The sequence below is a fragment of the Pantherophis guttatus genome, chromosome 2, assembly GCF_059756535.1.
Source record: "Pantherophis guttatus breed Tessera chromosome 2, ASM5975653v1, whole genome shotgun sequence".
Lineage (NCBI taxonomy): Eukaryota > Metazoa > Chordata > Lepidosauria > Squamata > Colubridae > Pantherophis > Pantherophis guttatus.
The window spans coordinates 120,210,081-120,236,907 of NC_142064.1; the positions used below are offsets into that span (position 1 = coordinate 120,210,081).

The window sequence follows — 26,827 nt, forward strand, 5'->3', positions numbered from 1 at the left end:
TCTCTATGGTGGAACGCTCGCCTTGACCCTCTTCCCTAAATGGCCGCCGCAATCGTCGTTGGACGTTGCTTGCCTGGGGGCCTCAGCGCCACTCTCAAGATGGCTTCTCCGCGCGCCCGTGCCTTGCCTCTCCTAAGATGGCCGCCAGCCCCTCCTCTATTCCCTTCCTCTCCCTTCCCTTGTTTTGAATAAAACTTTATTGGGAAGCTGGAAAAGAAAACCCCAGGACCTTAGGCCTCGCGGAGGCCTTTTCAGCGGCCGAAAAGCCTAGAGGAATTGCTTTGCTTCGGGAAGGCCTCGATCCCCGTCCTGGCGTTGTCGCTTCCGCCGGGGAGAAGGCGGCGGGATCTGGCGTGCACAGAAATCGGCAGTCTCGCGTCCGCCTTCGGCTCCGGGGCAAGAAGAAAGCGGGGGAAGGGGAAAATCTTTTGATTTAAAAGAAGGATCCCCCCACTCCCCTCCCAGACAAGATCGTGGGAGTAAGGGGGAGCTCGGATGGGCATCGCGGGGGGAGGAGGAGAGGAAGGGAGGGAAACAACAATGATTTCGCTCTTTCGGGGAGAAGGGAATACGGAGGTCGTCCTTGGAGAGCGAGGGAGCCGTAGCGCGCTTTGTTGGGCTTGAACGAAGAGCTGAGGGTCTCTTCCTCCACCCCCTCCGGGGACCAAGTGGGAGAAGAAAGAGGGGAAGCGGGCTCTGCCGATCGCACCGAGAGACTCCCCTTAATTTGGGAGGGAGATCCCCTCCCCCCCCCCAAGGAGCCTTGCAAACTTCTGAACGGAGCGGGGAGGAGGCGCTGCGAGCTTTTTTGGGGGGGGCCGAAAAAATGTTTCGGAGGATTTCGGATTCTTAGGAAAAGCCCCTGAAGAACGTGAGGTTTGTTCGGAAAAGGCGATCTGCGGAGGATTAAACCAGTTGTTTTTCCTTGCTGGTTTTGTTTTGTTTCGGGGGCCAAACCGAAAGAAAGAAAGAAAGAAGAAAAGCCGGCCGGACTTCAGGCTCACAACTGCATTTTGCACAAAAGTTGGTCAAGCCTGGGACGTGGGTGCGTTGTGCGTGAATGAATTTTTTTTCACCCTCGCTTAACCCCAGCTGGGACAGGACTTTTTCCTTCAGGCCTCGGCATGAGAAGCCTCCCCGGCTTGCCCTAGCGGACACTTTGATATCCTTTTGATTCCTGAGGGTCTTCCTTGGCTTGAACTTGGGAGCAGCCCCTTCCTCCACCATGGCCTCTGTCCCGGTGTATTGTCTCTGTCGCCTGCCCTACGATGTCACCCGCTTCATGATCGAGTGTGATGCTTGCCAGGACTGGTTCCATGGCAGGTGAGAAACAAAACCCGGAGTGGAAATGGCTGTTTGCAGGTCTTGGGCACGCTGAACTGCCTAAGCCTGTTTTCTCTTTGGGTGCTGATATAAATGGACGTTTTCCAGGGCATGGGCAACCTATATAGCAGCACTAGGTCTTAGCGGGTGCTTTCAGGATTGGGTCAGAGTAAGATTTGTGTAGTTGAAATTCATGTTGCAAAATATTCAATGCATTTTTTAAAAAAACCTTGTCCCTAGTAATTAATGGTACCCTATCTCTACATCGGGATGCTTGTAGTAGTCTGAGGCAACAAATACTGAGAGAGTCGGAGGATTAAATCTATACAAAGGTGCTCATGGCATGATTCATAGAGATGTTTTTTTTCGGCAACAGAATTTGGGTACATAACTAACATGAGTGAAACCAAAGGTAAGTGATGAAGTTGGATTCCCAATTAACCAGCATTGTAAAGAATCAAGAAATAAGGGAATCTTATCCCATAATTCTGAAAGGACGGCGTTGGTTATCATTTCCTTAAACTCTAATAACGCCAGTCAACTTGGACTGAAGTAAATTTGCATTGCCACTTGTCCTCGCGCAACCGAAGTGTTTCGAGTTGGGTGCACTAAGAAATGGTGAAATAAATAAATTGCCTCAGGTAAACAGGCATTCATTGTATCTCTGGAATAACCTGCTCAAGGATAAGCAGAATCAAAACTGTACAAAGCTGTACACTACAGTTTTCAGCCTATTTTTGTTGTGTTTTAACTCCACACCACTTCCTGTTCCTTTTTACCTCAGACAAATTTGTGTAATAATTTTATGCTAAAGAGGACTCTTTGTTAAAATTATTGCTGAATGATAGCCTTTATTCTGTAGGATGTTCAAATAAATCAAAGTGGATTTGGATAGTAATTAAGCTTTATAGGGGACTGTTTGATGCTTTGTTTCAAACCTAAAATACGGCTATTGAATTATGCTGGTTAGAATATGAAAATGTTTCTTCGACTGGATCAGAGACAGATTCATCAAGCAAAGTGTGGAATCATTCCCTCCTGTATCTTCCCCAGGCACCCTCCCTATCTTTAGACTAGAAGCACTAGGCCTGTAGAACCGATATTCAGAATTCACCTACACCGCCTGTGATTCAGAGTTGCGATAGCTTCCTGGATCTTTGCAGGGCTGTCATCCAGGTTAGGCACTTGGAGAAAGGACATTTGGGTCTAACTTTTTAAAGTCAGTGTTGAGCAAAGCAAGCAATTTTCTTTCTCTCTTCAAGTTGTGTTGGAGTAGAAGAGGATGCGGCAGCCAACATTGACTTGTATCACTGCCCCAACTGTGAACTGCTTCACGGACCATCTGTCAGTAAGTTATTGTCACTTTATATTTACACTTCCAGGAAGATAAAATACGATGTGAACAAACATACTAAAGATTGTGTGGTTGCTATTTCATCACCAATGCCAAAATATATGGTGTATTGTACACATTCTTGTGAATAAGAATTTTAAAAAAACCATTTGTAGCTGACAAAGTCTGCCAGCTAAAGGAAACTGAAGAGAATCTTTTTTACAACTTTGCACAGCTCTTCCTGCATGCCTAGCCCAGTTTCCTTACCTTTATGGGCTGCTGTTCTACTGTTTATATTATTTTACAATGAGTGACAGGTCCAGAACTTTTATGATGAGTAATAGCTACAGAATTTTACTTATATCTACAGCTATTAAAATTCTGCTCAGCCACTTCTACCTCAGATAGGCACATTGAACAAATGTGTGTCATCTGGCTCTAGGTCTAGGTGCATAATTTGTGTGTTGATTATTATTATTTATTATTATTTATTATTATTATGATGATTATTTATTCTAATTATATAATCAAATAAATAATAAACATACATTGCACAATCTGTTTTAAAAAGCCTTCATTGATCTAGGCAACTTGTTAGCTCAGACCCAATATGTAAAAAATTTTCAGCAACCCTTTTGACTTCCGAAATTCCAGTAGATATTGATGGCATTTTTCAAGCTTGTGGTTTGCAATCATCAAGACTACATGATTATTAATGAGTTGTTTGTATGTATCTATAAATCATATTTTGGTTTTCTGAAAGATGATTATTGATATTGGGCAGGCTTACTTCATCACTACTCTTGCCAGATTCTTCATAGGAGGAAGGAGCATTATGTAGTCTGCCTTGAGTTGAGTAAAATAGAGATGGAATATCATTTTCATCATCATCTCTGCACTGCTGTCGTTGAATTGTCTATATGCTTGTCTGTATTTTGATTTCTTCCCTCCATCCCTCAGTGAAACGGCGCCGAGGAAATCCAAAACAGTCTGAAGCGTCTGTGAACAAAGAGGTTGGCAAAACAGTGAAAACCGGCAGCAGTCAGTTCATCAAAGAACTTCGCAGCAGGACATTTCCTAGGTGAGATCATGCTTGATGGATGTTTTAGCAATTACAGAAAAAAGAAAAAAAGGCATTTCAAATAGCCATATTGTGGAATGACTGGTTGATTTCTAGCTAAATCGAAGCCTTTCTTTCAGTTCCTCTGGGCAATTTTATTGTAAAATTTGTTCAAAAAGAATTCCTCTGCTCATGAATGGGCAATATTTAATGAACTACAGCTTCCAGGGGCTTTCACTATTAGCTCTCCTTTAGAAGGATGCTAGGGGCTGTAGTTCTGCAACTTCTGAAATGCCTTGCCAAGATTTACTGATCTGTGGTCTCTCGGATAGCAACAGTTGGGCAGGATGGAATTAATAAACTTGCCCAGCTATAACGTCAAGACTGCTTTTGGTTTTTTCAAGATTTTGTGCTGCTTCTTTATATTAAGGTATTTATTGAAAAAGGTTCAAGAGTAGTGTTTTTTTAATTTGAGCGGAAAATATTTAAACAATAGGTTTGGATAATAGCTCATTTTGATAGAATCTGGAGAACAGGTTGCTTTTGGATAAATCCCCTTCTTTCCTATCTGGATTGCACTGCTATTTATTGTCACTGTTTCCTCCAGCACCAGAATAGCTGTCTCTGTAGGGAGACTCTTTCCAGCTGCCCCACCTTACAAGCAGCTGCACAGAGGTCTCCAAAGACATAGCCAAACAGCTGCTGAAGGAAAAGGAATCAAAATAGTTCTGTTTCTTTCTCCATGCAAATGTCCAATTTAAATAAAAGGAAAGGCAGTTTGTAAATGATGCTGAATGTTTTAATGTGTACTGAATGTTGCTCCAAGACCTCAAATAATGAAGCATAGTTTTAAATAATGTTTTAAATAAATGTTTAAATAAATAAATAAATGTTTAAATAATAAATACTTGTAAGTAAAAAAAAATTATAACTGCATTGGAACCTAGAGTTGTAGGAGATTAGATATAAAAAACAATAAAAATAAAAATAAAGTCAAACCGTATACTTTATAACAGTCATGAAGTACAAGCCAGCCAAAGTTTATCAGGTTTACAAGTGTAACACAGAGTATGTGTGTATTACACAAAACCATTACAGAGGATAACTGTCCCAATGCTGTACCACCCCCCACCCCCCACTGCTTTGGTTCTTTCTTTCAATTTAGGACATTTTGACCAGGGAATTCTGGGAGTTGTAGTTTTAATGTATCTGGAGGGTACCAAATTGGGAAAGTGTGCTATAGAAAACAGCAGTGTGTGGCTTTGGTTTGACTGTCCCTCCTGCTTCCTCAGTGCGGATGATGTGATCCTAAAGCCGAGTGGAACACAACTGACTGTGGAGTTCCTGGAAGAGAACAGCTTCAGTGTGCCTCTCCTGGTCCTGAAGAAGGATGGCCTGGGCATGACTCTTCCTCCACCATCATTCACTGTGCGTGATGTGGAGCATTATGTTGGTAAGTGCTAGGAGAGTGGGTTGATTGGCAGGCAGACTTCCATTGGTGACCTGAGGGAGAGCTCTCTTGCAAGGGCCAGCAGCATGAGGCTTCTCTACATGCTTTGCCGGGCAGTTCCCACAGTATTTTATCCCATTAGTTAAGTTGAGGGAACTGAAGTCCAAAATATCTGCCTCCCATTATTTTGCAGGCTATAGCTAATGCCATAGGTTGCAGAGAAAGCTAAAGGTCATTTTTTGCTAAAAGGATTTTTTTTTGTTTTTTATATAAGGAGAAGTATTATCTGGCATTAGTATTAGTCATTCACTTCTATGTAGAGGTCATATGACCTCTTATCAGAGTTTGATGGAATAAAGCCACACTGTTTGTCATCACTGGCTGCTTGGATTAAGCTCATCCGTAATTTCCAATACTAATGAGGAATGAGGAATGTATCCATTTGAACTATGGCCAAGGATGCGGTTCTTCTCAGTCACTGCATCTCAGCAAAGATTCTTCAGTTTGCAGAAAAACTAAAACTTAAGGAAGGGAGAGAACTGTATGTTTGATTGAACCACTGTTTGTTACAGTCATACTATTGGGTTTGCAAGCACATCTGTTCATCATGGATGTGTGTGGGTACACAAGGAAGGCAACCATCAGTATTCATAACCACTGATCTTTCCTAAATTTGTTCAGTCCCCTTTCAGAGCAGTTCAAACATCTGCTGATAAGTGAATCTCATAGTTTAACTAATAGCTATGTAAAAATGTTTCTCCTTCTTAATCTTTGGGGGGATATCCTAGAGCCATGATGGCGAACCTATGGCACATGTGCCACAGGTTGCATGCAGTGCCCTCTCTGTGGGCACGCAAGACATCACCCTAGTTCAGCTCTGCCATGCATGCGCATTTTTTCTGCAGTTTTTCTAGCTCTATAATATCCTTAAGATCCAGTGATCAGTGCAGTGTAACAGATTCGGTGCATCCCATTGGAGATATTCCTGAGGCCTCCTCAAATCTTCAGCTCTCATTCCTTTTCATTTTTCTTTCTATTATCTGCAGATATAAAGATTTGTATTTTCTGCAGATGTAGAAAGGTCAAGCTATCCTTCTTTCCTTGTCCACTAGAAGAAAATCTGTTCCCACCTTTTGCTATTCTTACTGAGAGCACAGAGATCTTGGAAAGATTGACAAGGAAATGAATGCTTCTTTCATCATAAGAGTTATTAAGAACATATTCTTTATAGCTTCCACGCTTCACTTTTTCCACAGGAATTTGTGGTTTATGATGTTTCCAGTGCAAAAAAGACAAACGACCCAAATTAATCGGTCAGAATGTCAGCACAGGGATTAAATAGCTTCTTGTATTTATTTGTTTTGGACTGCTGTTGACTAACAACAATCCTCAAATTCAGGCATGTGGTACTTATAACTACTGAGCTGGTGCTCAAGTTTAATTCCCAGCAGTGCTAATCAATAATAAGGATGCTAGAACTTCTTATTTCAACAATATAAGGCCCGGGTACAATATAAGGCCCAGAGACAGCATTGGTCGCATTGGTTGATGATCTCTGGAGGGCTCGGGACAGGGGTTGCTCCTCTGTCCTGGTCCTACTAGACCTCTCAGCGGCTTTTGATACCATCGATCATGATATCATGCTGCACCGGTTGGAAGGGTTGGGGGTGGGGGGCACTGTTCTACAGTGGTTCTCCTCCTTTCTCTCTGACCGGTCGCAGTCTGTGTTGACAGGGGGGCAGAGGTCGACCCCGAGGCCCCTTATATGTGGGGTTCCACAAGGATCGGTCCTCTCGCCCCTTCTATTCAACATTTATGTGAAGCCGCTGGGTGAGATCATCCATGGTTTTGGGGTGAAGTACCATCAGTATGCTGATGACACCCAGCTGTACATCTCCACCCCAGACCACCCCAATGATGCCCTCGAGGTGATGTCCCGGTGCCTGGAGGCCGTACGGATCTGAATGGGGAGGAACAAACTCAGACTCAACCCATCCAAGACCGAGTGGCTGTGGTTTCCGTCGTCCCGATATAGTCAGTTGGCGCCATCTCTGACTATTGGGGGCGAGTCGTTGGCCCCCACAGATGGGGTTCGCAACTTGGGCATCCTCCTGGACTCACGGCTGTCTTTTGAAGAGCATATGACGGCCGTAGCCAGGAGGACTTTTTATCAGGTTCGCCTGATTCGCCAGTTGCATCCCTTTCTGGATCGGGACTCGTTACGCACGGTCACTCACGCCCTTGTCACCTCACGCCTGGATTATTGTAATGCTCTCTACATGGGGCTCCCCTTGAGAAGCACCCGAAGGCTCCAACTGGTCCAGAATGCGGCCGCGCGGGTGGTAATGGGAGCAATGTGGTGCTCTTATGTAACCCCCCTCCTGCGCGAGCTGCACTGGCTCCCAGTGGTCTTCTGGGTGCGCTTCAAGGTTTTGGTTACTATCTTTAGAGCGCTCCATGGCTCAGGACCAGGGTACTTACGAGACCGCCTCCTGCCACCAATAGCCTCTCACCGACCAGTTCGCTCCCATAGAGAGGGACTCCTCAGGGTGCTGTCGGCCAAACAATGTCGACTGACGGCCCCCAGGGGGAGAGCCTTTTCTGTGGGTGCACCTATCATCTGGAACGGGCTTCCCCCAGAGTTACGAAACATCCAAGACTTACGCATATTCCGCCGTGCCCTGAAAACATTTCTATTCCAACAAGTGGTCTGGCCTAACTCTCCCTTTTTAATTGGCTTTTAAACTGGCTTTTAAATTGGGTTTTAAACCTCTTTAGATAAATTTGGATGTTCTTAATCTTTGAGCCTAAATTACTTAATCTGTTTCTTAATAGTTTTTAACTTCTATATGTATTTGTATTTATTATGGCTGTTCACCGCCCTGAGTCCTTAGGGCGGTATACAAATATGAAAAATAAAATAAATAAATAAATAAATAAATAAATAAATAAATAAATATCTGGACAGTTATAAGTTCCCCAGTCTAACTCCAAGTTGTAAGTATGGAGTCAATAAATCCAGGCCTGAGAAAATGCTATATGGGCCCTTTGCTTGGACAGGTGCTGGTACTTTGTCAGATTGCTTACCCACACTTTGCTCAAAGAAAGCAGATATCGGTTAGCCTTGCCTGACCAGCTAGTTCCTAACTACTATTTAGTTTTCTCTCCTTCATAGAAGATGAATAAGAGACTTTCAATCAATAGCGGTGATTGTGTAGCTGTAGGCTAAGGTCTCCTTGAACCCGGTCAGAAGTTCTTTATAATCCCACATTGGCTTAGTTCAGACATTATCCTGAGTCATACTTTGTTCTAATGATAGTTTGTTGAATAAGCTATAGTGCCTGGGTTCACACAGCTGCTACATCAAAACCAGACAAAACACATTACTTCTGAGATTTCTTCACAAATCAGTTCACTTTCCATCTTCTTCTGGAGCATGCAGTTATCCAAAATTGTTGGGAATATTCCCTGAGCTTCCTCATTTTGATGCAGAGTATCAAAAAAGTATATAAGGCATCATTATTTCTCAGTTATTCCTCAAACCTGATACGACTTATGGAAGATTAAGGCAACTTAGTGCCCTCCAGATGCTTTGGAGTTCAATTTTTTTGTCAGTCCCAGCAAAGGGCAAGAGTTATAGTTCAGAGAATGATAGATGACATCAGCTTGCCTGCCTTCCCTGAAGGAGACCCAGAGTGTAGCATATTCTTAAATGCATAAGACAACCCTTCTTCCCCTGTTGCATGCTGAAATGCTATTGTTCAAAGAGAACATAGCTTCCACTGTTGCTTTTGTGGGCTGGCTGTCCCTGGGAATGGCTTGCTAATAGGCACTCCACGTACAGCATCCTATGTTGTAATATAGAACCAGAGCATTTGTATGAATGCAGGGTTTGGAAAGGGAAAATCCTTAGCTGAATTTTGAAAGTAAGAGTAGATATGTATGTGTGTAGTAAGTAGCCTAGCAGCCTTTGACAAAATGGCATTCTGGCCCTTGGGTATAAGTAGCAGTTGCTGACCAAGGTGCTGGAGGAAAGGACCACTAGAGGGAGATGTTTGCATCACTAAGCTTCTGATGAGTTTGCTGCCTGCCCCACAGTGTACTTCAGGGGTGTAACTCAGGGAAATATGGCTGCTGCTGCTGCTGCTGCTGCTTCCTCCCAGCTGATTTGCTCAACATGAGGTGTATCTCTTTCTTAATAGGTGCAGACAAGGAGATCGATGTCATTGATGTGACACGCCAAGCTGACCTCAAGATGCGCCTAGGTGACTTTGTCGGCTACTACTGCAGCAGCCGCCGAGAGAAAGTGCTCAATGTCATCAGTCTGGAATTCTCAGAAACCAGGTAAAAAGTATAGGGAGGTTGCAAGAAAGGCTGCATGAGACTGCAAAAGCAGTCCAGTTATTTTTGTTCTATGCTCCATCCCCCCATCTCCCCCCCACCCCCCTATTGGGAGAACCTGGATCTTCAAGATCCCGTGTTTTGGCATCAAGATGTATTATTTTCCCCCAGAATAGTATTTTCCTAGAGGCAATTGGGGTGGGGGGTGGCGAAGGAACAAACCACGGGTTTAAGCATCAATAGATAGTCTCTCCACCAGCCACCCAAAAGCGTTCTCAGGGGTCATTTGGAAGGAGATGAGGTTGTTTATTTACCTTTGCAATTTTTCAGGTTGTCTAATTTGGTGGAGACCCCAAAGATTGTGCGCAAGTTGTCTTGGGTGGAGAATCTGTGGCCAGGAGAGTCAGTCTTTGAGCGTCCCAGCGTACAAAAGTACTGTCTGATGGGGGTGCGGGACAGCTACACGGATTTCCACATCGACTTTGGGGGCACCTCTGTCTGGTACCATGTCCTACGGGTAAGAATCTGGTATATGGGATAGAAGGAGGATCCTTATGCAAAGCTTCAGAACTGGAAGAATGCCTTGGTGATGTTTGAATGGTCTTCCCACTGCATCTTTGTTTTCAAGGTTTCCTTGTACTGGTGTAACCGAAGGAGGAAAGTAAGAGTAGTTGGAGTAGCAGCGTAAAATAAGACACATAGTTACACTCTGATGTGGTATAGTCCAGTAATTGGTATAGTCAGATCAGTTAGTGATCTAGGGCAAGTGAGAACTAGGCAATATTGCATTCATTCTTACCACCGGTGGTCCAGGTTTTTGGGATGCAGCTGCCTTTCATGGCTTTATACTGACAGCCAGTATTATTATTATTTTTGTCATTAGTTTCTGACAAGGATTCTTGTTAAAAGGGTTCAGAGGCATTTTGTGGAGGTGTCGGTATGAAGAAAATATACTGAATCCATAGAAGAAGGGATGTAATGGTTTTAATTTATCCATTTCTCATGTTTTAAGATGAGAGCCCAGTTGGTGTAGTGGTTAAAGCATCAGACTAGAAATTGGGAAGTGATGAGTTCAGATCCGTTTTAGGCACAAAGCCAGCTGGGTATTTTGGGCCAGCCACTCTCTCTTGGCCCTAAGAAGAAAGCATGGGCAAGCCACTTCTGAAATCTTGGCAAAACAAATAAGCAGGGACTAGTCCAGGCAATCACCAGGAATCAACACTGACTTGGAGGCACATGTATGTTTTAAGAAAGGTTTCTGGGGATGATGGTAGCTTGAAATCCAACACAGAAAGCACAATCTGGGGAAGAGTGGAGGAGTTATTTTTGGACTCTATTTGGAATAGGGCAATGAAATGTTGGTTTACGATTGCAAAAATATGTTTATGCCGCAAAAAGACAAAATTGGATGATAATTGCAGAATTCAGCACCTGGAAAATCTCTGCTGTCATTTGCAAACTAGTCCTTATGGCCTGGGAAATTTGCAGCTGTAACCAGAAACAAAGCAAAGATTTTCAGCAGCCAGAAAACTGAACTTCAGCACACTGTATATCTTCATGTCCCTCATTATAAACTGTACAAAATGTAGAAAGTTATGCAGATGGTCTTACTTAGCACACCTCTTTAGAATTCAATTGTTCTTGGCCCAGACCTTCTGTTACCTTGGCATGTACTGTGGTCTTTGATTTCCTTCATGTATAAAGGACATATGGTCCTGAAAGTTATAATGTAAAGAAGAAAAAAAGTGCCAACATTTGTTTAAAAAAAATAATGAATCATATAGAGAAAACTTGGTAAAATTATTGGGCAAAATTACCCGTGAGACAGCGCAAGCTGACTCAGACAAGGAAGGTGTTTGTAATTCTGTTACTCTTCAAATGTTACCTCTGAAATGTGAGGCTAATAGCATTTTTCCTGGGCTTGGAACAGTCTAATTGTCCATGAGACATGTCCCCATTAGTGCCGAAGTACCCAATGTCTCTGTGCTTTACTGCATCAATCTTTCCCTTATTTATGTGTACCTTGTTCTTTCGGCTCTTTATCGTTTTGGAAAAAGAGGGAGGAGACTTAGTGTAGCAATTTATTCTGTATCATTCCCCGCAGGGAGAGAAGATCTTCTACCTGGTACGTCCCACTGCGGCCAACCTGACACTCTTTGAGGCATGGAGCAGCTCCTCCAATCAGAATGAAATGTTCTTTGGGGACCAAGTGGATAGGTGCTATCGCTGTCCTGTCCGCCAGGGCCAGACCCTCTTCATACCGACAGGTAAGGGCCCCCGAAAGCCACATTGACCATATATCATTCCCAGTCGGCATCATTCCTCCTATTGTGGTTCTTGGGCATTCAATTTTCTCTTTTCTGGGCTGCTTCTTTTCCTGTAGATTCCATTTTGTGTGACAATTTGTAGATCACTTTGGGAAAGGGCTATTTATATGTAAAGGTTGAGGGTTGGTTTATTTCTTTGAGTTTTACAGGCCACCTGACTCCAAAATTACTATGGGTGGTTTAAATCAAAGGGAAAAAAAGAATAAATAAAAAAGAGAAAAAACAGGAAAATCCTGTGCATCTGCACAAACCCACTCCCTCTATCAATAACATCATCCATCAACCTCCATATCACAATGCCTGGGAGGGAGAGACATGGATCTCAGCAAGGATATCCTTCCATGGGGTAGGACACATGACCAAGAAGCCCTGCTGTCTGATTGGCATTGGATGGCATTGCTTGAGGAGACCCAAACTGCACTGACTCTGCCCAGTGTTACCGGATGGGTAGAAACCATGGAAGAGAATAGCCGGGGTCATGTGGAGTAGCAAATACCTTAAGCCCATTTTCCTCTTTGGCATTTCAGGCCAGAAACAGCTGTTTCCCCTCTTTCCCAGTCAGTCAATGTTCTTGAGAAGCTGTTTACCATCTTACCACCTCTTGTCCCTTCAGGGTGGATCCATGCTGTGCTGACCCCCGTGGACTGCCTGGCCTTTGGAGGCAATTTTCTACACAGTCTCAACATTGAGATGCAGCTCAAGTAAGCTTGGCTGGGAGTGACTGGCCACCATTGAGCACCTGGGGAAACTATCAGGGGAAAAGCCAAGACTCGGGAGCAGAGGGTGGAGGTCCCAAATTCATTTTTTGACTTCTCCGAGCTAGTCTGGGAAAATTTCCTTCTGAAAACTCTCAAGTGAGTTATTGCTTATTAATGTGGATGACACTAAAGTAGAGAACGCACTGATCTGGCCTGGCATAACATCACTTCTTGAGAGGATCCTGGATGTGGGAGTAGAAACTTCTGGAAGCATACCAAACTTAATATTGGTTTGAAGAATTAAATATACATAGTCCTCGACTTACAACCATTTGTTTAATGGCCGCACAAAGTTACGACGGCACTGAAAACAGTAACTTATGACTGATTTTTACACTTATGACCATTGTGGCATCCCATGGTCATGGTATCAGAATTCTTGGCAACTGACATATATTTATGACAGTTGCTGTGTACCAGAGTCATGTGATCATCTTGGGTAACCTGCCCAGCTAGCTTCTGAGAAGCAAAGTTAATGAGGAAGCCAGATTCACTTAATGATGATGATTCACTTAACAACTGCAGCGATTTGCTTAACAACTAGCAAACAAAGTCATAAAATGGAGCAAAACTCATTTAACAACTGCCTTGCTTAGCAATGGAAACTTTGGGCTCAATTATGGTCCTAGGTGAAGGACTACCTGTATCTGAATTGGGTTTCTTTTTAATGCTTGTGTTTCTAGTCCTTAGAAAATGCCTCATGAAATCTTAGCTGCCTAATGCAGTGCTGACTAGAACCCAGGAATAAGTCAGAGGAATGAGTGTTTAGTGCCTAGATAGCTTCTTATGGCTCTGATTGGCAGCTGTTGACCAAACTATCCGAGGAGAGGAGTCCAGCAAATTAGCATAATTTACAGAAGCAATGTCCTCTTTATGGAAGATGTTACATCCCTCCCTCCCTCCCTTCCTTCTTTCCTAGAGCTTACGAGATTGAAAAGCGCCTCAGCACAGCTGATCTCTTCAAATTCCCCAACTTTGAAACTATCTGCTGGTACGTTGGCAAACATCTCCTGGATATCTTCCGAGGTGAGTTTTGAGTTTGCCTGTTTTTAGTATTCTCCTTTCTCCCTGTGGCTCATGAGAATGGCCATCACTGATGCGCTTTCTCTCTCTCTCTCTTTCTCCTGGCAGGCCTTCGAGAAAACCGTAGGCACCCAGCTGCCTATTTGGCTCATGGGGCCAAAGCCCTCAATACCGCATTTCGCTCCTGGACTAAAAAGGAGGTAAATGATTGAGAGAATAACTCATTAGTATTTGGACTGGGTAACAATCAGGAGGACCTAGAAGGTCCTGGAAAAGGGGACTTACAACTTGGATCCGAAGTTCTGACAGTTTCTTCCCCCCATCCCAGTTATGTGACAGCACTTTGGGTGCTCAGAAACATGGCCATATTTATGGCCGTTTACAGTATCCCATGGTCTTTGAATATATTTTAAAACATTTTTGCCAAAACCTGGCATTTCTGGGTTTTTTGGCAATACCGTACCATAGCAAACAGTGGGTTTATTTAACAACTGTGGTGCTCATACTTATGACCGCTGCATTCATTTAACAACCCCCACAAAAAATGTAGAATTGGGTCATTCATGTGACCAACCTGTTTTACAACCATTATGACTTATAACTCCATTATGGTCATAACTCAAGGACTATCTGTAAGACCTTTCTTGGAATGGAAGACTGATTTAGCGGAGAATATTCTGTCCCAGGAGCAGTCCAGAGTGGCTCAGTTATAGGCTGATGACTTCAGTCATCCAGCCAGGGAATTCTAAGAGTCGTAGTTCAGCATATCTGGAAAGCAGTAGATTTGGGGAAAGTCTTTGCACTCTTCAGCATGTTTCAATTTTACAGAGAAAAGTAGACTAGATATTATTCTTCCCAGGCTTTGACTGAGCATGAAGAAGAAATTCCTGGGACAGTACGTCCAGCACAACTCATCAAAGACCTGGCCAAGGAGATCCGACTGGTGGAAGTGAGTATCAAGAGGCTCATTGGTTTTCCTACTGTTCGGTTGAAAGCAGCTCTGTGGGAAGCAAAGTGCCAAAATGTATCTGGTGCACATCTTAAAACTAAACCTAAGAAGATCCTGCTTTGGGTTTTGTGGAAAAATTAGTGTCTTGTTTAAAAGACTTGAATATTATATCCTGCAGTTCTGATGCTTACAACCACTCGTTTTCTACCAAGAAAATTTACATATATGGCTCTGTTGCTTAATAATGCAAAAGTTGAGTGTTTGTGAAGATATTTTGCAGGCTGTTTATCAATCCCACTTTATCCCTTGAAATTGAAAGTTGTATCCTCCCATGAATGACTCTAATGCCAGCTTCCTGGCAGGCAGGTTCCCTTCTGCAAAGCCATTCCCAAACTGCACTCAGGCAAGGAACAGCAGTCAAGGACATACCTTGGAAAATGCTTAGTTCGTGTTTTGCTTATCTGCATGTTAAGTGTCCTGTAGGAAATAGGGGCACCTCACGTTAGCCCCGAGCATAGTAGTCTGAAATGTTACTGGCTTTAGGTCCCCGGTGTGCACAGAGCTGCCATGGCATAGTTTGTAGCCTGGCTGTTTATACCACACCGCAGAATACATATTCTGGTCCTTCAATGTGTCTGAGAGGGCTTGAAAGTTTGCTCTCTCTGTCCCAAAGTGCACCAGACATTTGCAGCCTTTGTTTTTTTTAAACAGCTACCCTACTTATCCTAAATGACAAGAAAGTCTGCAGAGGAATCCACTAAGAGTCTAGTAGCACTTTTTGGCAAATTCTGAGCTTGCATAGGTGATACTCTGTGACGGGCTTGAGAACAGAGTGTATGTTTTAGCTCCATAAAGTTGCAGGTTCCTTGTAGAAAAACCCGAAGCAAGCTATCGTAAGAACTCCCTTTTTGCCTTCTGCTTTTAATCTCAGAGAGCCCTTTCCATCTCTTTATCGGTTGGCAGTATTTGTTCATTGTGTCTGGGGAGGAGCTGGACTTTATCTTAGCAAGACTTGCCCCTCCCCAACCCTCCCCCCCAGGAAAATTGCAGCTGTGTTTCTGTGGTGCTGAACCCAGCAGGGGTGGTTGCCTCCAGTCCAAATGAGGGATTTGTGCTCTCACTCCTCCAGGATATATTCCAGCAGAACATTGGGAAGACTGGCAGCCCATTTGGCCTGCAGAGAGTCGCCCAGCCTGGTGCAGCAGCTGCCAAAAAGGGAGATCAGAGTCCCAAGGAGCCGGTCAAGAAAGGCAGCCGAAAGGATGCTGCATCTGTCAAAGCCCTGGAACTAGAGTTGCTGCGCAAGTACAAGAGGCAGCAGAGCTTGAAACGTGCAGAGAGTCCTGGCCAGGAGGAGGTGAGGTGCCACTGGTGCACGCTAAGTGAGAGAAAGGGTGGCGTGGAGGTGGTCCCATAGTGGGGATTTGGGACCCGGTTGGGCAGCACCTGGGCTTGTTAGTGGTTTACAATCTGTTCCTGCCCCTGTTTTGCCTCCCATGATCTCAGCATATACCGGCCAACACTCTTTGTTTTCCTTGCCCAGTTTGACTTGCCAAGTTCCAGCCTGGATGATACAGATGGAGAACCTGACCTGACAGAGGAAGAGCTGTCCATGGTGGTGGCCAATGGTCGAGGCATGAGGTTAGCCTCTTGAGAGGGGTTGTTTGGGGAGGGGGGGTGGGGGGTGACAGAAAGAAAGTAGGTGACAGATTGGTAAACTGTGATACTTCGGTAATGCTGATTTGTTCAGATTCCTAGCCACCTGAGACCTATTTTTTCAGCATGAAAGAGATAGGCAGCCAGCAGCTGAATCGGCTCTCAGCAGTACTCCAGAACTGCCCTCCAATGTGTGCACACTCTGGGTCAGCAGGCGTGACATAGACATTTGGCAAGATGGAGCTTTCCACTTCTGCTTTTCAAGCAGCTCCTCCTCCTTCGTAAGCCGTGTTGGTTAGCAGATGGCCATGCTGAGAAGAAAGAACCCTGCCAAAAACCTCCTTTGCTATCAGCAGGGGGAGGAGTGGGGTGTGTGTGTGTTTAAGGCCAGGATTTGAGAACCTAGAAGTGAATAGATTGGCAGGTGGCTGCAGCCCAAGTTTGCTGCAAGAGATGGCCCACATTTAAATATGAGTTGCTGGTAAGAATAATAGAGAGTAGCAAAATATTTCACTTGACTAAGGTTAAACCTTGCGTTCCTATGGTACCCTCTGGAGGAATCTTTTGTTGCCTTGAGTATATTTATGTTTTTACATCCTTCCCTTCCTCCAAGGAGATCAAGGCAGTGAAGCGGATGCTGATGTTCTCCCTCCTTCCCCTCCCTGCCCCTCCAGTTTATACCCAGCAACTCTTCAGGATTGTGAGAAAGGTGAATGGTGACCAATCTATGCATAAAGGCAGAGCAGAGATTTGTATTCCCCATGTATAGGCTAACCCAAACATCATAGCTTTTGCAAGGTGACTCTTACTTACCAAGAAGATATCTCAGTGTTTAAGAAAAATAATAATCCTTTTCCCTACCTTTGTAGAGCTGATCCAAAAAGTGGAACAGCGAATATATTATGGGCTGCATAATAGCCTCCAATGATTAGATCATCAGATCAGGTCAGCCTCGTCAGTTTTGGTGTTTCTCCTCCTCCCATCTCTCCCCCCCCCCCCCCGACAGGAAAATCAAAGCCTCAGAGCGCACCCGGAGCCACAAAGGAGCACAAAGGAGAGCCCCACCCAGCCCCTCTGATGCAGAAGCCCCGGATATAGACTCCGAGGAGGATCTGCAGATCGACGAAACGCCACGCAGGGAAAGAAGGAATCTGCTGCTGCACAAGAAGCTTTCCAGTATGTGGCACCTTCTATCCATGCTTGGTGGCTCTCTAGAATGGATGCATTTCTCTTGGGTTGGGCAGATACCTTCTCCATGTTCACTCGTGCTAACTCTGGTCGTCTCCTTCATCTCTGTTCCAGGCCTCCCTTCAAAATGTCTTTTGGGGCAAACTCAAGAGTTAGGCTGCATTGTGCATGTACTGTACTTGAGGCCGGGTTGGAAGGAAAGAGAAGAATCCAGATTCTTCTACAATCTGAATTAAATAGGCAGATGAACACATTTTCTCTCCCCCTCTTTTTTTTTTTTTTTTTTGCCATGACAAAACCCATCATCTGTCTGCTAAGAGCTATTGGCTTCTTTATTACCAGTTGCTTATGTGCTTTCAGGCACATCATTGTAATGGCAACAACTTAAAAATAATTAACCACCAACACACTTATTGTTCTGGGGTTAACACAGTCACCAATCCGTGAAATTTATTTTATAAAAACTAAAGCTGGAGTTTTAGAGAAGCTAAATTCTCTAATACGTTCATTGAAAGAGGTTACATAGTTTCCACACCTGCTTCAGATGGTTATGAGGGCACTTGTTGATTTTCAAAACTTAGGTTGCATCCCTAATTGTTTATCATTATTATTTATTTATAAAATGGCAAGTGAGTCCTATATTGTTTTCTTGGCAGTAAGTCCCACCATGATTTAGAAGGCAGATTCCTATGTAGGTGAATGTGTAGGGTAACTGTTATCTAAACCACAGTTTACAGGGCTGATTCCTAGGTAAATGGTTGTATATACAGATATCACCATTATCTGAGTCACAGGAGCCACACATGTCTCTCTTTGGAGAATTAATACATTTCTGTTTGATTCACAGCATGCGATTTGCCAGCCTTTCCTCAAGTTTCCAGTGACATATTTTAACATCTATGTTCTTCCAATTCCAGAATTTCCTCGGAAACTGCCACGAGCCAAACCCTGTTCCGACCCAAATAAAGTGCGAGAGCCAGGGGAAGTAGAATTTGACATTGAAGTAAGTCTGGTACACATGATCAGGATTGTGGAGTTGTGACAACCGGGTAGGATCACCATTTAGGAGTGGGAGTTAATTGTGACATGAGGCACTTCCTGGGGTTTTGGCTCAGGATCCATTTTTAAAAGCTTGAAAAAGTTATCAGGCACTGAACATTTTCCCTGCATCCTGGAGTCATTTTGCTTAGCCCACAAACCCTTGCGGTAAGGGCTCACCAGACAGTCTTAAGGACAGAGTTATTACTTTGTTGGACTCAACCGAACAGTACTATAGCTTCTGTAGTGCCCAGATGGCTACATCCCACCTCACAAGATTGTTGTGGGAAAATAGGAAGCATGAGTACTAGGTACGTACATCACTTTGAGCTATACACAAACAAGGATGGAAAATAATAAGGATGATGATACCCATGCTATTTTCTTGGCAGCAATAGGAACATAGTTTACTATTGCCGCCTTCTGGAATATTCTTTTGACTTACACCAATTTGAGGACATCTGGGCAGTTTCATATTCAAAGGTTACGTAGATCTGATTCAAACAAGATCAACCAGGTCCTGTCCCCTGCTAAGACTTAGAGTGATAATCTAAAATAATCACAAGAGCTAGCTAAGTGAAACCAATTCAAGTAGAAATGATAACAGCATTTTAAGAAATGTTTATTCTGTCAGTCATATCGGTAAAGGTCCAGCTTTCCCTGAGGAATAATCATGTACAATTTTAAACATGGCACTCTCCCTCTGCCTAAGGAGTAACTGTAGTAAGGAATCGCAAGTCCAGTAGAAATGTTGGTGCTCTTGAGCTTCAGCTGCACATTTTGATCAAATGACACTCATTTTCTGCTAGCCTTTGAACTATTGTGCTGCTGGAGTAGATAGGTAGGATACCCATTAGCCTAGCGAATTGGCCTCCTGTTAAAACTGGATTTATCTTGTCTGCAGGAGGACTACACCACCGAAGAAGAGGAGGATGCTTCTGGTGATGACCAATTGGAAGGCAGCAGTAGTGCTGGTGGGATCCTGGACCTGCTGAAAGCCAGTCGGCAGGTTGGCGGTGCTGACTATGATGAGCTGAGGTGAGATGGGACCTGAGGGGGCCTGAGGAGGTGTGTGGGGAGTGGCTTATAATCCTTCAAAGGCGATTGTTTCTGTTTCCTGGGATGGGTGTGTGGCAGACTAGACCATCGGACCTCTTGGAGCTCTGCTACTTCCAGGAAACCCCAAAGCCTTGCCTGTTTTGTTTGGCCTGCTGTGAAGGAGGCACTGGAGCCATGTACAGCACAGCTCGATTTTAACAATTAGTAGTTGACCATTTATTTTTTTTTAACCCTGGTAAACTGCTTTTTAATACTCAAAATAACAATATTTTTAACATTTCAAGAAGGCTCTTTCCCCCTCTCATCAGCTAATGAGTTTTCTGGTGTTTGAGGGGGTAACTGAGTCTTGCGGGGCTTCTGTTTTTGCTACAAAGTGAGGAGCTGGAGAGTTCCCTTCCAACTGCCCCTTTGGGATGGCACCTTTTCCCCCTCAGTTCTCAAACTGTTAAGATTTTACCTCAGGCACATGTAGGTACAGGAAATACACCTATAGGCCTCTCAGGCAGTGGGTTTCATAGGTTTTCCCCTCCACCAGACTCAAAGAAGGCTGAAGCAAGGAGGGGGAAGAGCAAGGTGTCTCTTTTTGATCACCAGTTTCCAGTTGACAGAGATCTGCTGCTACGTCAAACATCATCCTCAACAATTTGCCATATATTGAAACCAAGATGGAACCCTTTCATGTTTTTCTGTTCATTATACCTGAGAGGGCTTTGATGACCTAGGGATTTAGAATAAATGAGTTTCAGATTTTTTTCTTTCTTTAAACTAAACAGCATTATGTCTGTTTAAATAGATTTCACCTTCTACCATCCAGATTGGTTAGATCACAGTTCCTCTTCTTTTTTAGCCTCTGTAGGAAGCACTAATAGGAATATCCAAGTTGCAAGAGAAATTATGAAAACATATTTCGAGGTAATATATGAGCCGCGGTGGTACAGTGGTTAGAATGCAGTAAGGCTAGCATTGCAGGCTAGCTCTGTTCACCGCCAGGAGTTCAATCCTGACAGAGCTCAAGGTTGACTCAGCCTTCCATCCTTCCGAGGTCGATAAAATGAGGAGCCAGATTGTTGGGGGAATATGCTGACTCTGTAAACTGCTTAGAGATGACTGTAAAGCACTGTGAAGTGGTATATACGTCTAAGTGCTATTGCTGTTTTCTCAGTGCAGCGAGTATACTTACGACCTGTCTAAGGGTACTGAGAAGTGTTGTTATTCAGAGGCTTCCTGGATAAAACCATGTTGTATGTTGTATCCCAGTGCTGATACAATAAGGACTCCACTTCTATTGTCTCCCCAGTGATGCACCTGCATCTCCCAGTACTCAGGAAGCCATCCAAGGCATGTTGTGCATGGCCAACCTCCAGTCGTCATCCTCAGGAGGGGCCTCCAGCTTGCAGGCCTGGTTGGCAGCTGGGCATGAACGTGGCTCTGCAGGAGCCTCCGGCACACAGCGCTCAGGGAAGAGGCCCATCAAACGGCCGGCTCATCACAGCACAGACAGCGAGGAAGAGGCCAGCATGGATGAGCAGGAGAGCCTGGGAGCCTGTTTTAAGGATGCTGAATACAGTAAGGAATGGAAAGAGATTTACTTCTCCTTTGGAAGGTTCAATAAGAAAAATAGGGCTTTTTTTCTCCTGGGCAGAAAAGTTAAAAGGCTACTTACAATCTATTGGCCTGGAAGAGTGCTGTGCATTACAAAGTATGGATCTTAATATATACCTACACCACCTGTACAACACTTGCAAAGGTGGAACTCTGGAACACTATTGCAATTCCTACACTGTTCCCTATTATAGGTCCTCCCATGTAAAAATCCACTGACCTCAATAAACACGTCGTCCTTGGTTTAGGGGTCTCCGGAGGTGTGGGGCTAGCACAGTTTGAGTGGAAACTTCAATACATGTGAAGGACATCAAATTGGGGAAGGCTGGAGAATTGGCCAGCAGTGGTTAGATCATGCAGAGCATCTCCCAACCAGCTTCTCATTTCTCAGTGCCAAACTGCTCACTTTCTAATGGTTCTCTTGCTCCTACTATAGCAGTATATTTTGCCACTGACCTGGATAGATGACATTTGATCACTAGCAACTGGTTTAGGAACATGCCAGTTTTTGTAGGGCTATTTTGACTTGTCTAGCGGGAAACTGCTGTATTTGTGCTGAGTTTCCTTTCCCAAGCAGAGAAAAATACAAACAAGTGGACATTTCTGATCTTGGCAACAATCCTGATGGCTTTTAGAGCTGTGCAAGGAGTTGAATGGACAGGCAGAGTGTCTAGAATGAGGAGCAGACCATCTTGTAAACTTTTGGGGTGGTATCTCTGGCTTGGAATTCAAGACCCTTGTAGAGAATTTGGTCTTATTTGACTTCTGGACTTCCTCTTGCAGGGAGGAATCTTTGTCATTCTGCATGGGGAGAAGCTGCTTTGCCCAGCTTAATTCATCCTCTTGCCTTTACAGACTTTGCTACTCAAAATTATATGCAACCTTTTGGTTTTTTGCAAGTACCAAACGTGTTCCCTTATCTTGGTTTAAAAATTATTGCATCAGAAAGATTCATGTTTTGTGAAAAGGAGCTACTCTATAATACATGAAAAGATATCCAGTTGATATAAATTGAGCAAAGAAGGACTTATGGTTATAGCAATAAAGCATTTGTCTTCAGAGAAATCTAGCTTCCCTTCATGTGCCCCATTGCAATCACAGTTTCTTGTTTCGTCTCCCATATATTCAGACCTGAAAAATTTACAATTCATGCCCAACTGCATCCCTCTCTCTGTAGTTTACCCATCCTTGGAATCAGATGAGGATGACCCAGCATTGAAGTCACTGCCAAAGAAGAAAAAATGCACAGATGATGCTCCGTGGAGTCCTAAAGGTAACCATCCATCACCTGTAACAGATGGTGTGTATTTAATGTGAGTCTATGCAAAGGGATCCAAAACACAATTCCCTGGGAATAGTTCTTTTAAAAAGCAAATTTCTAACCCTTTTGCACATGAAAATATACCTGAAAGTGTTTGGGATGAAAAATGTAGTGAGGATTCTAATGCTAGGAGAATTGCTGAAGACTTTTATACTATACTTGAGGATGGGATTTCATGGTGCAAGTGCTGATCGTTGACTTCCCAGGAACCAGAAATTTATAGAGTGAACTGGATAGTAATTCTTGGAAATATACAAAGCACAATGGTATGGGCATAGAAGGCAAACAAGATCCAGGCAGAAGAAGAACATCATGGCTTCAAAATCTAAGGGACTGGTTTGGACAAAAGCATTTTTTCGTGCAGCTGTTGATAAAAATAGGATCGCCAACATGATCGCCAATGTCCGATGACAGATATGGCACAAGAAGAAGAAGAAGAATGGTCATAGAACTTACCTTTTGTTTCTGTGAAGTATGGAAAGGCTATAGGTTAGAGCAATAGGTTTTCTCTGTTTAAACCAAAAACTGCACTAAGCATAGACAACCTGTATTGCAGCTTTGCCTTATTACAGTTTGTAGAAATGCCTGAAAGGCCACAATTCTGAATGTGGAGATCTTTCAGGTTTGCTTGATATCTGAAATGGGAGTTGGAGGGGTGGGGTTTCATTGTAATAGTAATAATTTGAGGCAAATCTGCTTGAGTATATTGGAAAGGAATTTTTAAAAGGATTTTATTTAAAAAAACAACACAGAGCTCTGCAACCTAGCTTTGCTAATTTTGATATACCTGCCCTCAATTGGCTCCATGGTACATCTGGTTAGCTCAATTCACAAATGCAAATTGTTTTTCTTTTTTTCCTTTGGGTTTTGCCTGTGACAAGCATTTCAGAATGAGCACTGCATCTGTAAGGGCTCTGAGGCCTTAACTACAGATTTGTGGCCCAGATATTATGGATTTCCAGTAAATGAAGCTTCCATTATCTTATTCTTGAATTCATGGGTTTGTAGGGCAAAGGATATGTTTTATATGTACCAAGTGGGAGCAAGTAGAGCAGCCTCACCTAATTTTGGGGTGCTTCAGATCTCAGGACTGCAGCTCCGAGAATTCCTCAGCCCAAATGGCAACCTGGGCATTATCATTCCACATAAATTGAAATCATCAAGGTTCGGGGAAGGCAGAATAGAAAAAAATTTCATGTGAATTTTCCCTCTTCACAGCCCGGGTGACCCCAACACTACCCAAGCAAGACCGCCCTGTCCGTGAAGGGACCAGAGTGGCATCTGTCGAGACCGGTCTGGCAGCTGCAGCAGCTAAGCTAGCTCAGCAGGTAAATGGCCAGGTTGGTTTATGGATAGAAGGAACAGGTTGTGAGACCCAAACAGACTCTTCCTCGGGAGGGTGGCCTTCTTCTTCATTTGCTTCATCAGTGGGGAAAGCTTGGGGTGTTTCAGGAAGATAGAATGGTTGTTCAACAGAAAGCATACTCATTGTTAAGGTTAGTGTGCTGCCTTCTATATACTGGTTTTTCTCAGTATATTTCTCACCGCACTCAGTGTGGCAACTGATTGTTTATGTGTTTATTCCCTTTCTATGCCATCACATTCAAAAGACTGAATGCTACATAGCATAGTTCAACATACGCAGGAACTATCAAAAGCCACCCCAGGATCAGCAATCAATAAACAATTAACAGAAATATAGCAAAATTTATTCTAAAAGAGCCAGAGCAACATATTTCATAGGATAGCAGCATTGCATAAGTTGTTAAAGCCCTACTTTCAGATTGTGTGTGTGTGTGTGTGTGTGTGTGTGTGTGTGTGTGTGTTGAATTTAGGATATCTAGTTCATTCAGTGTTCTCGAATGGGAATTCAAATGTGTAGGAATCCTTTCAAGACATTTCCAGGTACCATTATTGGATCCAGCCAGGCAGGAGCAACAGGAATCCCTAGCAGTGCTGCTCATACCCAGCTGATCTTAAACACTGCAGCTCTGCATAAAGGATTGTGCCTCTTTTCTCTTCCTTTTAAGGAACATCAGAAGTTGCAGCGACGGAAATTTGTGGTAAAAAAGAAGCCACCATCTCCAAAAGCTCCTAGTCCAGAACCGGAGCCAGAGCCGGAGCCAGAACCAGAACCAGAACCAGAGCCAGAACTGATAGAACCAGAAGTGGAGCCGGATGTGCCACCCCCACCCCCCATCCCCCAGGAACCAGATCCTGAGCTGGAGGCCCCTGTGCCCACCCCTCCACCGGAAACAAAACAGGAGCAGTTTGCTGGCAGCCTGGTGGATCATGAATACACCGCTCGGCCTAATGTTTTTGGAATGGCCCAGGTGAACCGGGGCTCCACGCCTATGGCCCCAGGGGTCTTCTTGTCCCAGCGGCGCCCCTCGGCTGGCTCACCAGGTCCTCAAGCAGCACAGGGTAAGCTTGTATATATGGGCTTCAAAAGGGAAGGGTCAATCCTATTGATGTTGTTTAGGGAAGAGTTCTAATTGTTTAAGATCTGCCACAAGGTGTTTTTGCCAGTGGAAGAGAGATAATGAAGAATATGGCTTGGACTGGTCATTCATAGGATGCATTCTGGGCAGTCAAATACTGAACACACTTAGTGGCATTATCTATTATCAGCTGTGCTGCATTCAAAGGAAGTTATCAGTTCAAATAATACCTCACCTTGAGTATCTCGCTTGGGAGAATATCAGTGCATTGTGTAGCACGTTTGAAGTTGTCATTAATTATATAGCATTGTGAACATTCTGGACTTCCTTATAAGAATAAAGTACTGTATGAGTAAGGAAACTGAGGCAGATGTGAATCAAGGCAGGTAGGAACCACTGGATCCTGGCAAGATCCAGACTCATTCTGCATGATCCATAACATCACACAGATGGAGTTCATGGTTCCCCACTCTGCTGACCATTGTGAGAGAAGATGAGATTCTTGTTCCCTTGTGGGAATTTTTGGCTGCCAAGTGGAAAGCAAGCAGGTGAAAGAAACAAGATGCCATTTTGAATGTTCATCTTAGATTCATTCTGTAGCTGGAGAGCACTTGGTGAGTTTCATCCTCCACATCAGCAGAGACATTCTTCAGAAGGAAAATAAACAGGTTTTATGACTCGAGTAAATCTCTATACTTCTAAAGCTCTTGTCTCTGTAAGGTTTAACTTGACGTGACAGTGCCTCAGGGGGCAAAACTTTTTGAACCAAGGTACCTCAAATGGACCATTTTACAGAATGCATCCAAAATCCATGACCTGCGATTTCTGTGGAATTGAAATTTGACAAATTTTGTAAAACATTTTATGACATACAAAATGTCATAAAGCATTTCTGGTGGTTGGTTCCTGATGTTTCACTGTGCTGTACAGCGGCCATCCTCAACCTTTACGGCTTGGTGGCCCGGCGGGAGGGAAGGGGGAACCAGCCTGTGCAAACAGCGGGCCATGTGCATGCTGGCCTGTCGCTTGCACAAGTTGAGCTGCGCACATGTGTGCATGTGCCGGCCCACCACTTGCGCCAGGCCTTGACCTGGTAGTGGGCCACGGCCCAGGGGTTGGGGACCCTTGCTATACAGTTCAACATGGGCTACTTTCAAGGCAGATATATCTCTGAATATTTCCCTGAAGTTTTAAAAGACCTTTTCAAGTACATTAGAAGTTCTGTCATGATTGAAGGTATTAAGAAATCTGGTAAGGAAATATCTCTAAAATGGTTGTCTAGTTAGAATGATAACTCTTTTTTCTTGTTCTTCCCGTTCAGGAAAACGCCCCAAGAAGGGCTTAGCGACAGCAAAGCAGCGACTGGGACGCATCCTGAAGATCCATCGCAATGGCAAGCTACTCCTCTGAGTGCATCCCCATGTCAGCTCCAGACCACATGCCCAGCTCTTGGGCAGCAGAAGTTGGGTGAGGCACAGAGACCCACTTGGAGGCACCTCCTGGTGTCTTTGGAGGGCTGACAGGACCTTGGGCGCGTGGACAAGGCCTACGCTACTCTACCTCTCCTTCCCTCACATGGATCAGAGCCAAGTCTGAGCTGCCTGTGCTGCTGTTGGAAGCTTTGAACTCGGTTGGCAGCACCTGAACACAGAGGCAAACCGCACTGGTTTCTCTAAAGAGACAGACAACGTAGGAGGCAGGGGGGTTCATTGTGCCCACTGATTCTCCATCCCTACCTCGACCCACTGCACTTCCTTTTTTGTTCTGGGGCTGATACCTCTTTTGAAAGCTCCCTTCCCTCTGTCAAGTCATACCTTACAGATGTTGGCTTTATTTTTTTTCCTCCTAGCAGCTTCAAATGCCCTTTGTATCTTTCGTTGCTGTTGGCAGACCCTGGCATGCCAAGGAGTGTTTCTTTTTTTTTCATTACTTTTTAAAAATGTTTTTCCCAGCAGAAA

General features: G+C 44.0%; 1 protein-coding gene across 1 annotated transcript; it reads left to right on the top strand.

Moving 5' to 3' along the window:
* On the top strand, positions 1-26,827 carry PHF8 (PHD finger protein 8). The gene is made up of 21 exons (XM_034434104.2): positions 1-1,323; positions 2,586-2,671; positions 3,617-3,737; positions 5,009-5,169; positions 9,369-9,510; positions 9,838-10,024; positions 11,612-11,774; positions 12,448-12,535; positions 13,512-13,618; positions 13,724-13,815; positions 14,475-14,564; positions 15,694-15,921; positions 16,108-16,205; positions 17,227-17,396; positions 18,326-18,411; positions 19,351-19,484; positions 20,803-21,071; positions 22,285-22,380; positions 23,647-23,756; positions 24,459-24,852; positions 26,191-26,827. The coding sequence occupies exons 1-21, from the start codon at positions 1,226-1,228 to the stop codon at positions 26,277-26,279; spliced, it is 3,009 nt and encodes a 1,002-aa protein (XP_034289995.2). The 5' UTR covers positions 1-1,225; the 3' UTR covers positions 26,280-26,827.

What these genes read in the sequence shown, in the direction of transcription:
- PHF8 (XM_034434104.2), top strand. Translation starts at nt 1,226, where the DNA reads ATGGCCTCTGTCCCGGTGTATTGTCTCTGTCGCCTGCCCTACGATGTC. An exon ending in CGCAGCAGGACATTTCCTAG is followed by an intron (nt 3,738 to 5,008) that starts GTGAGATCATGC and finishes CTGCTTCCTCAG; the next exon opens with TGCGGATGATGTGATCCTAA. An exon ending in CTGGAATTCTCAGAAACCAG is followed by an intron (nt 9,511 to 9,837) that starts GTAAAAAGTATA and finishes GCAATTTTTCAG; the next exon opens with GTTGTCTAATTTGGTGGAGA.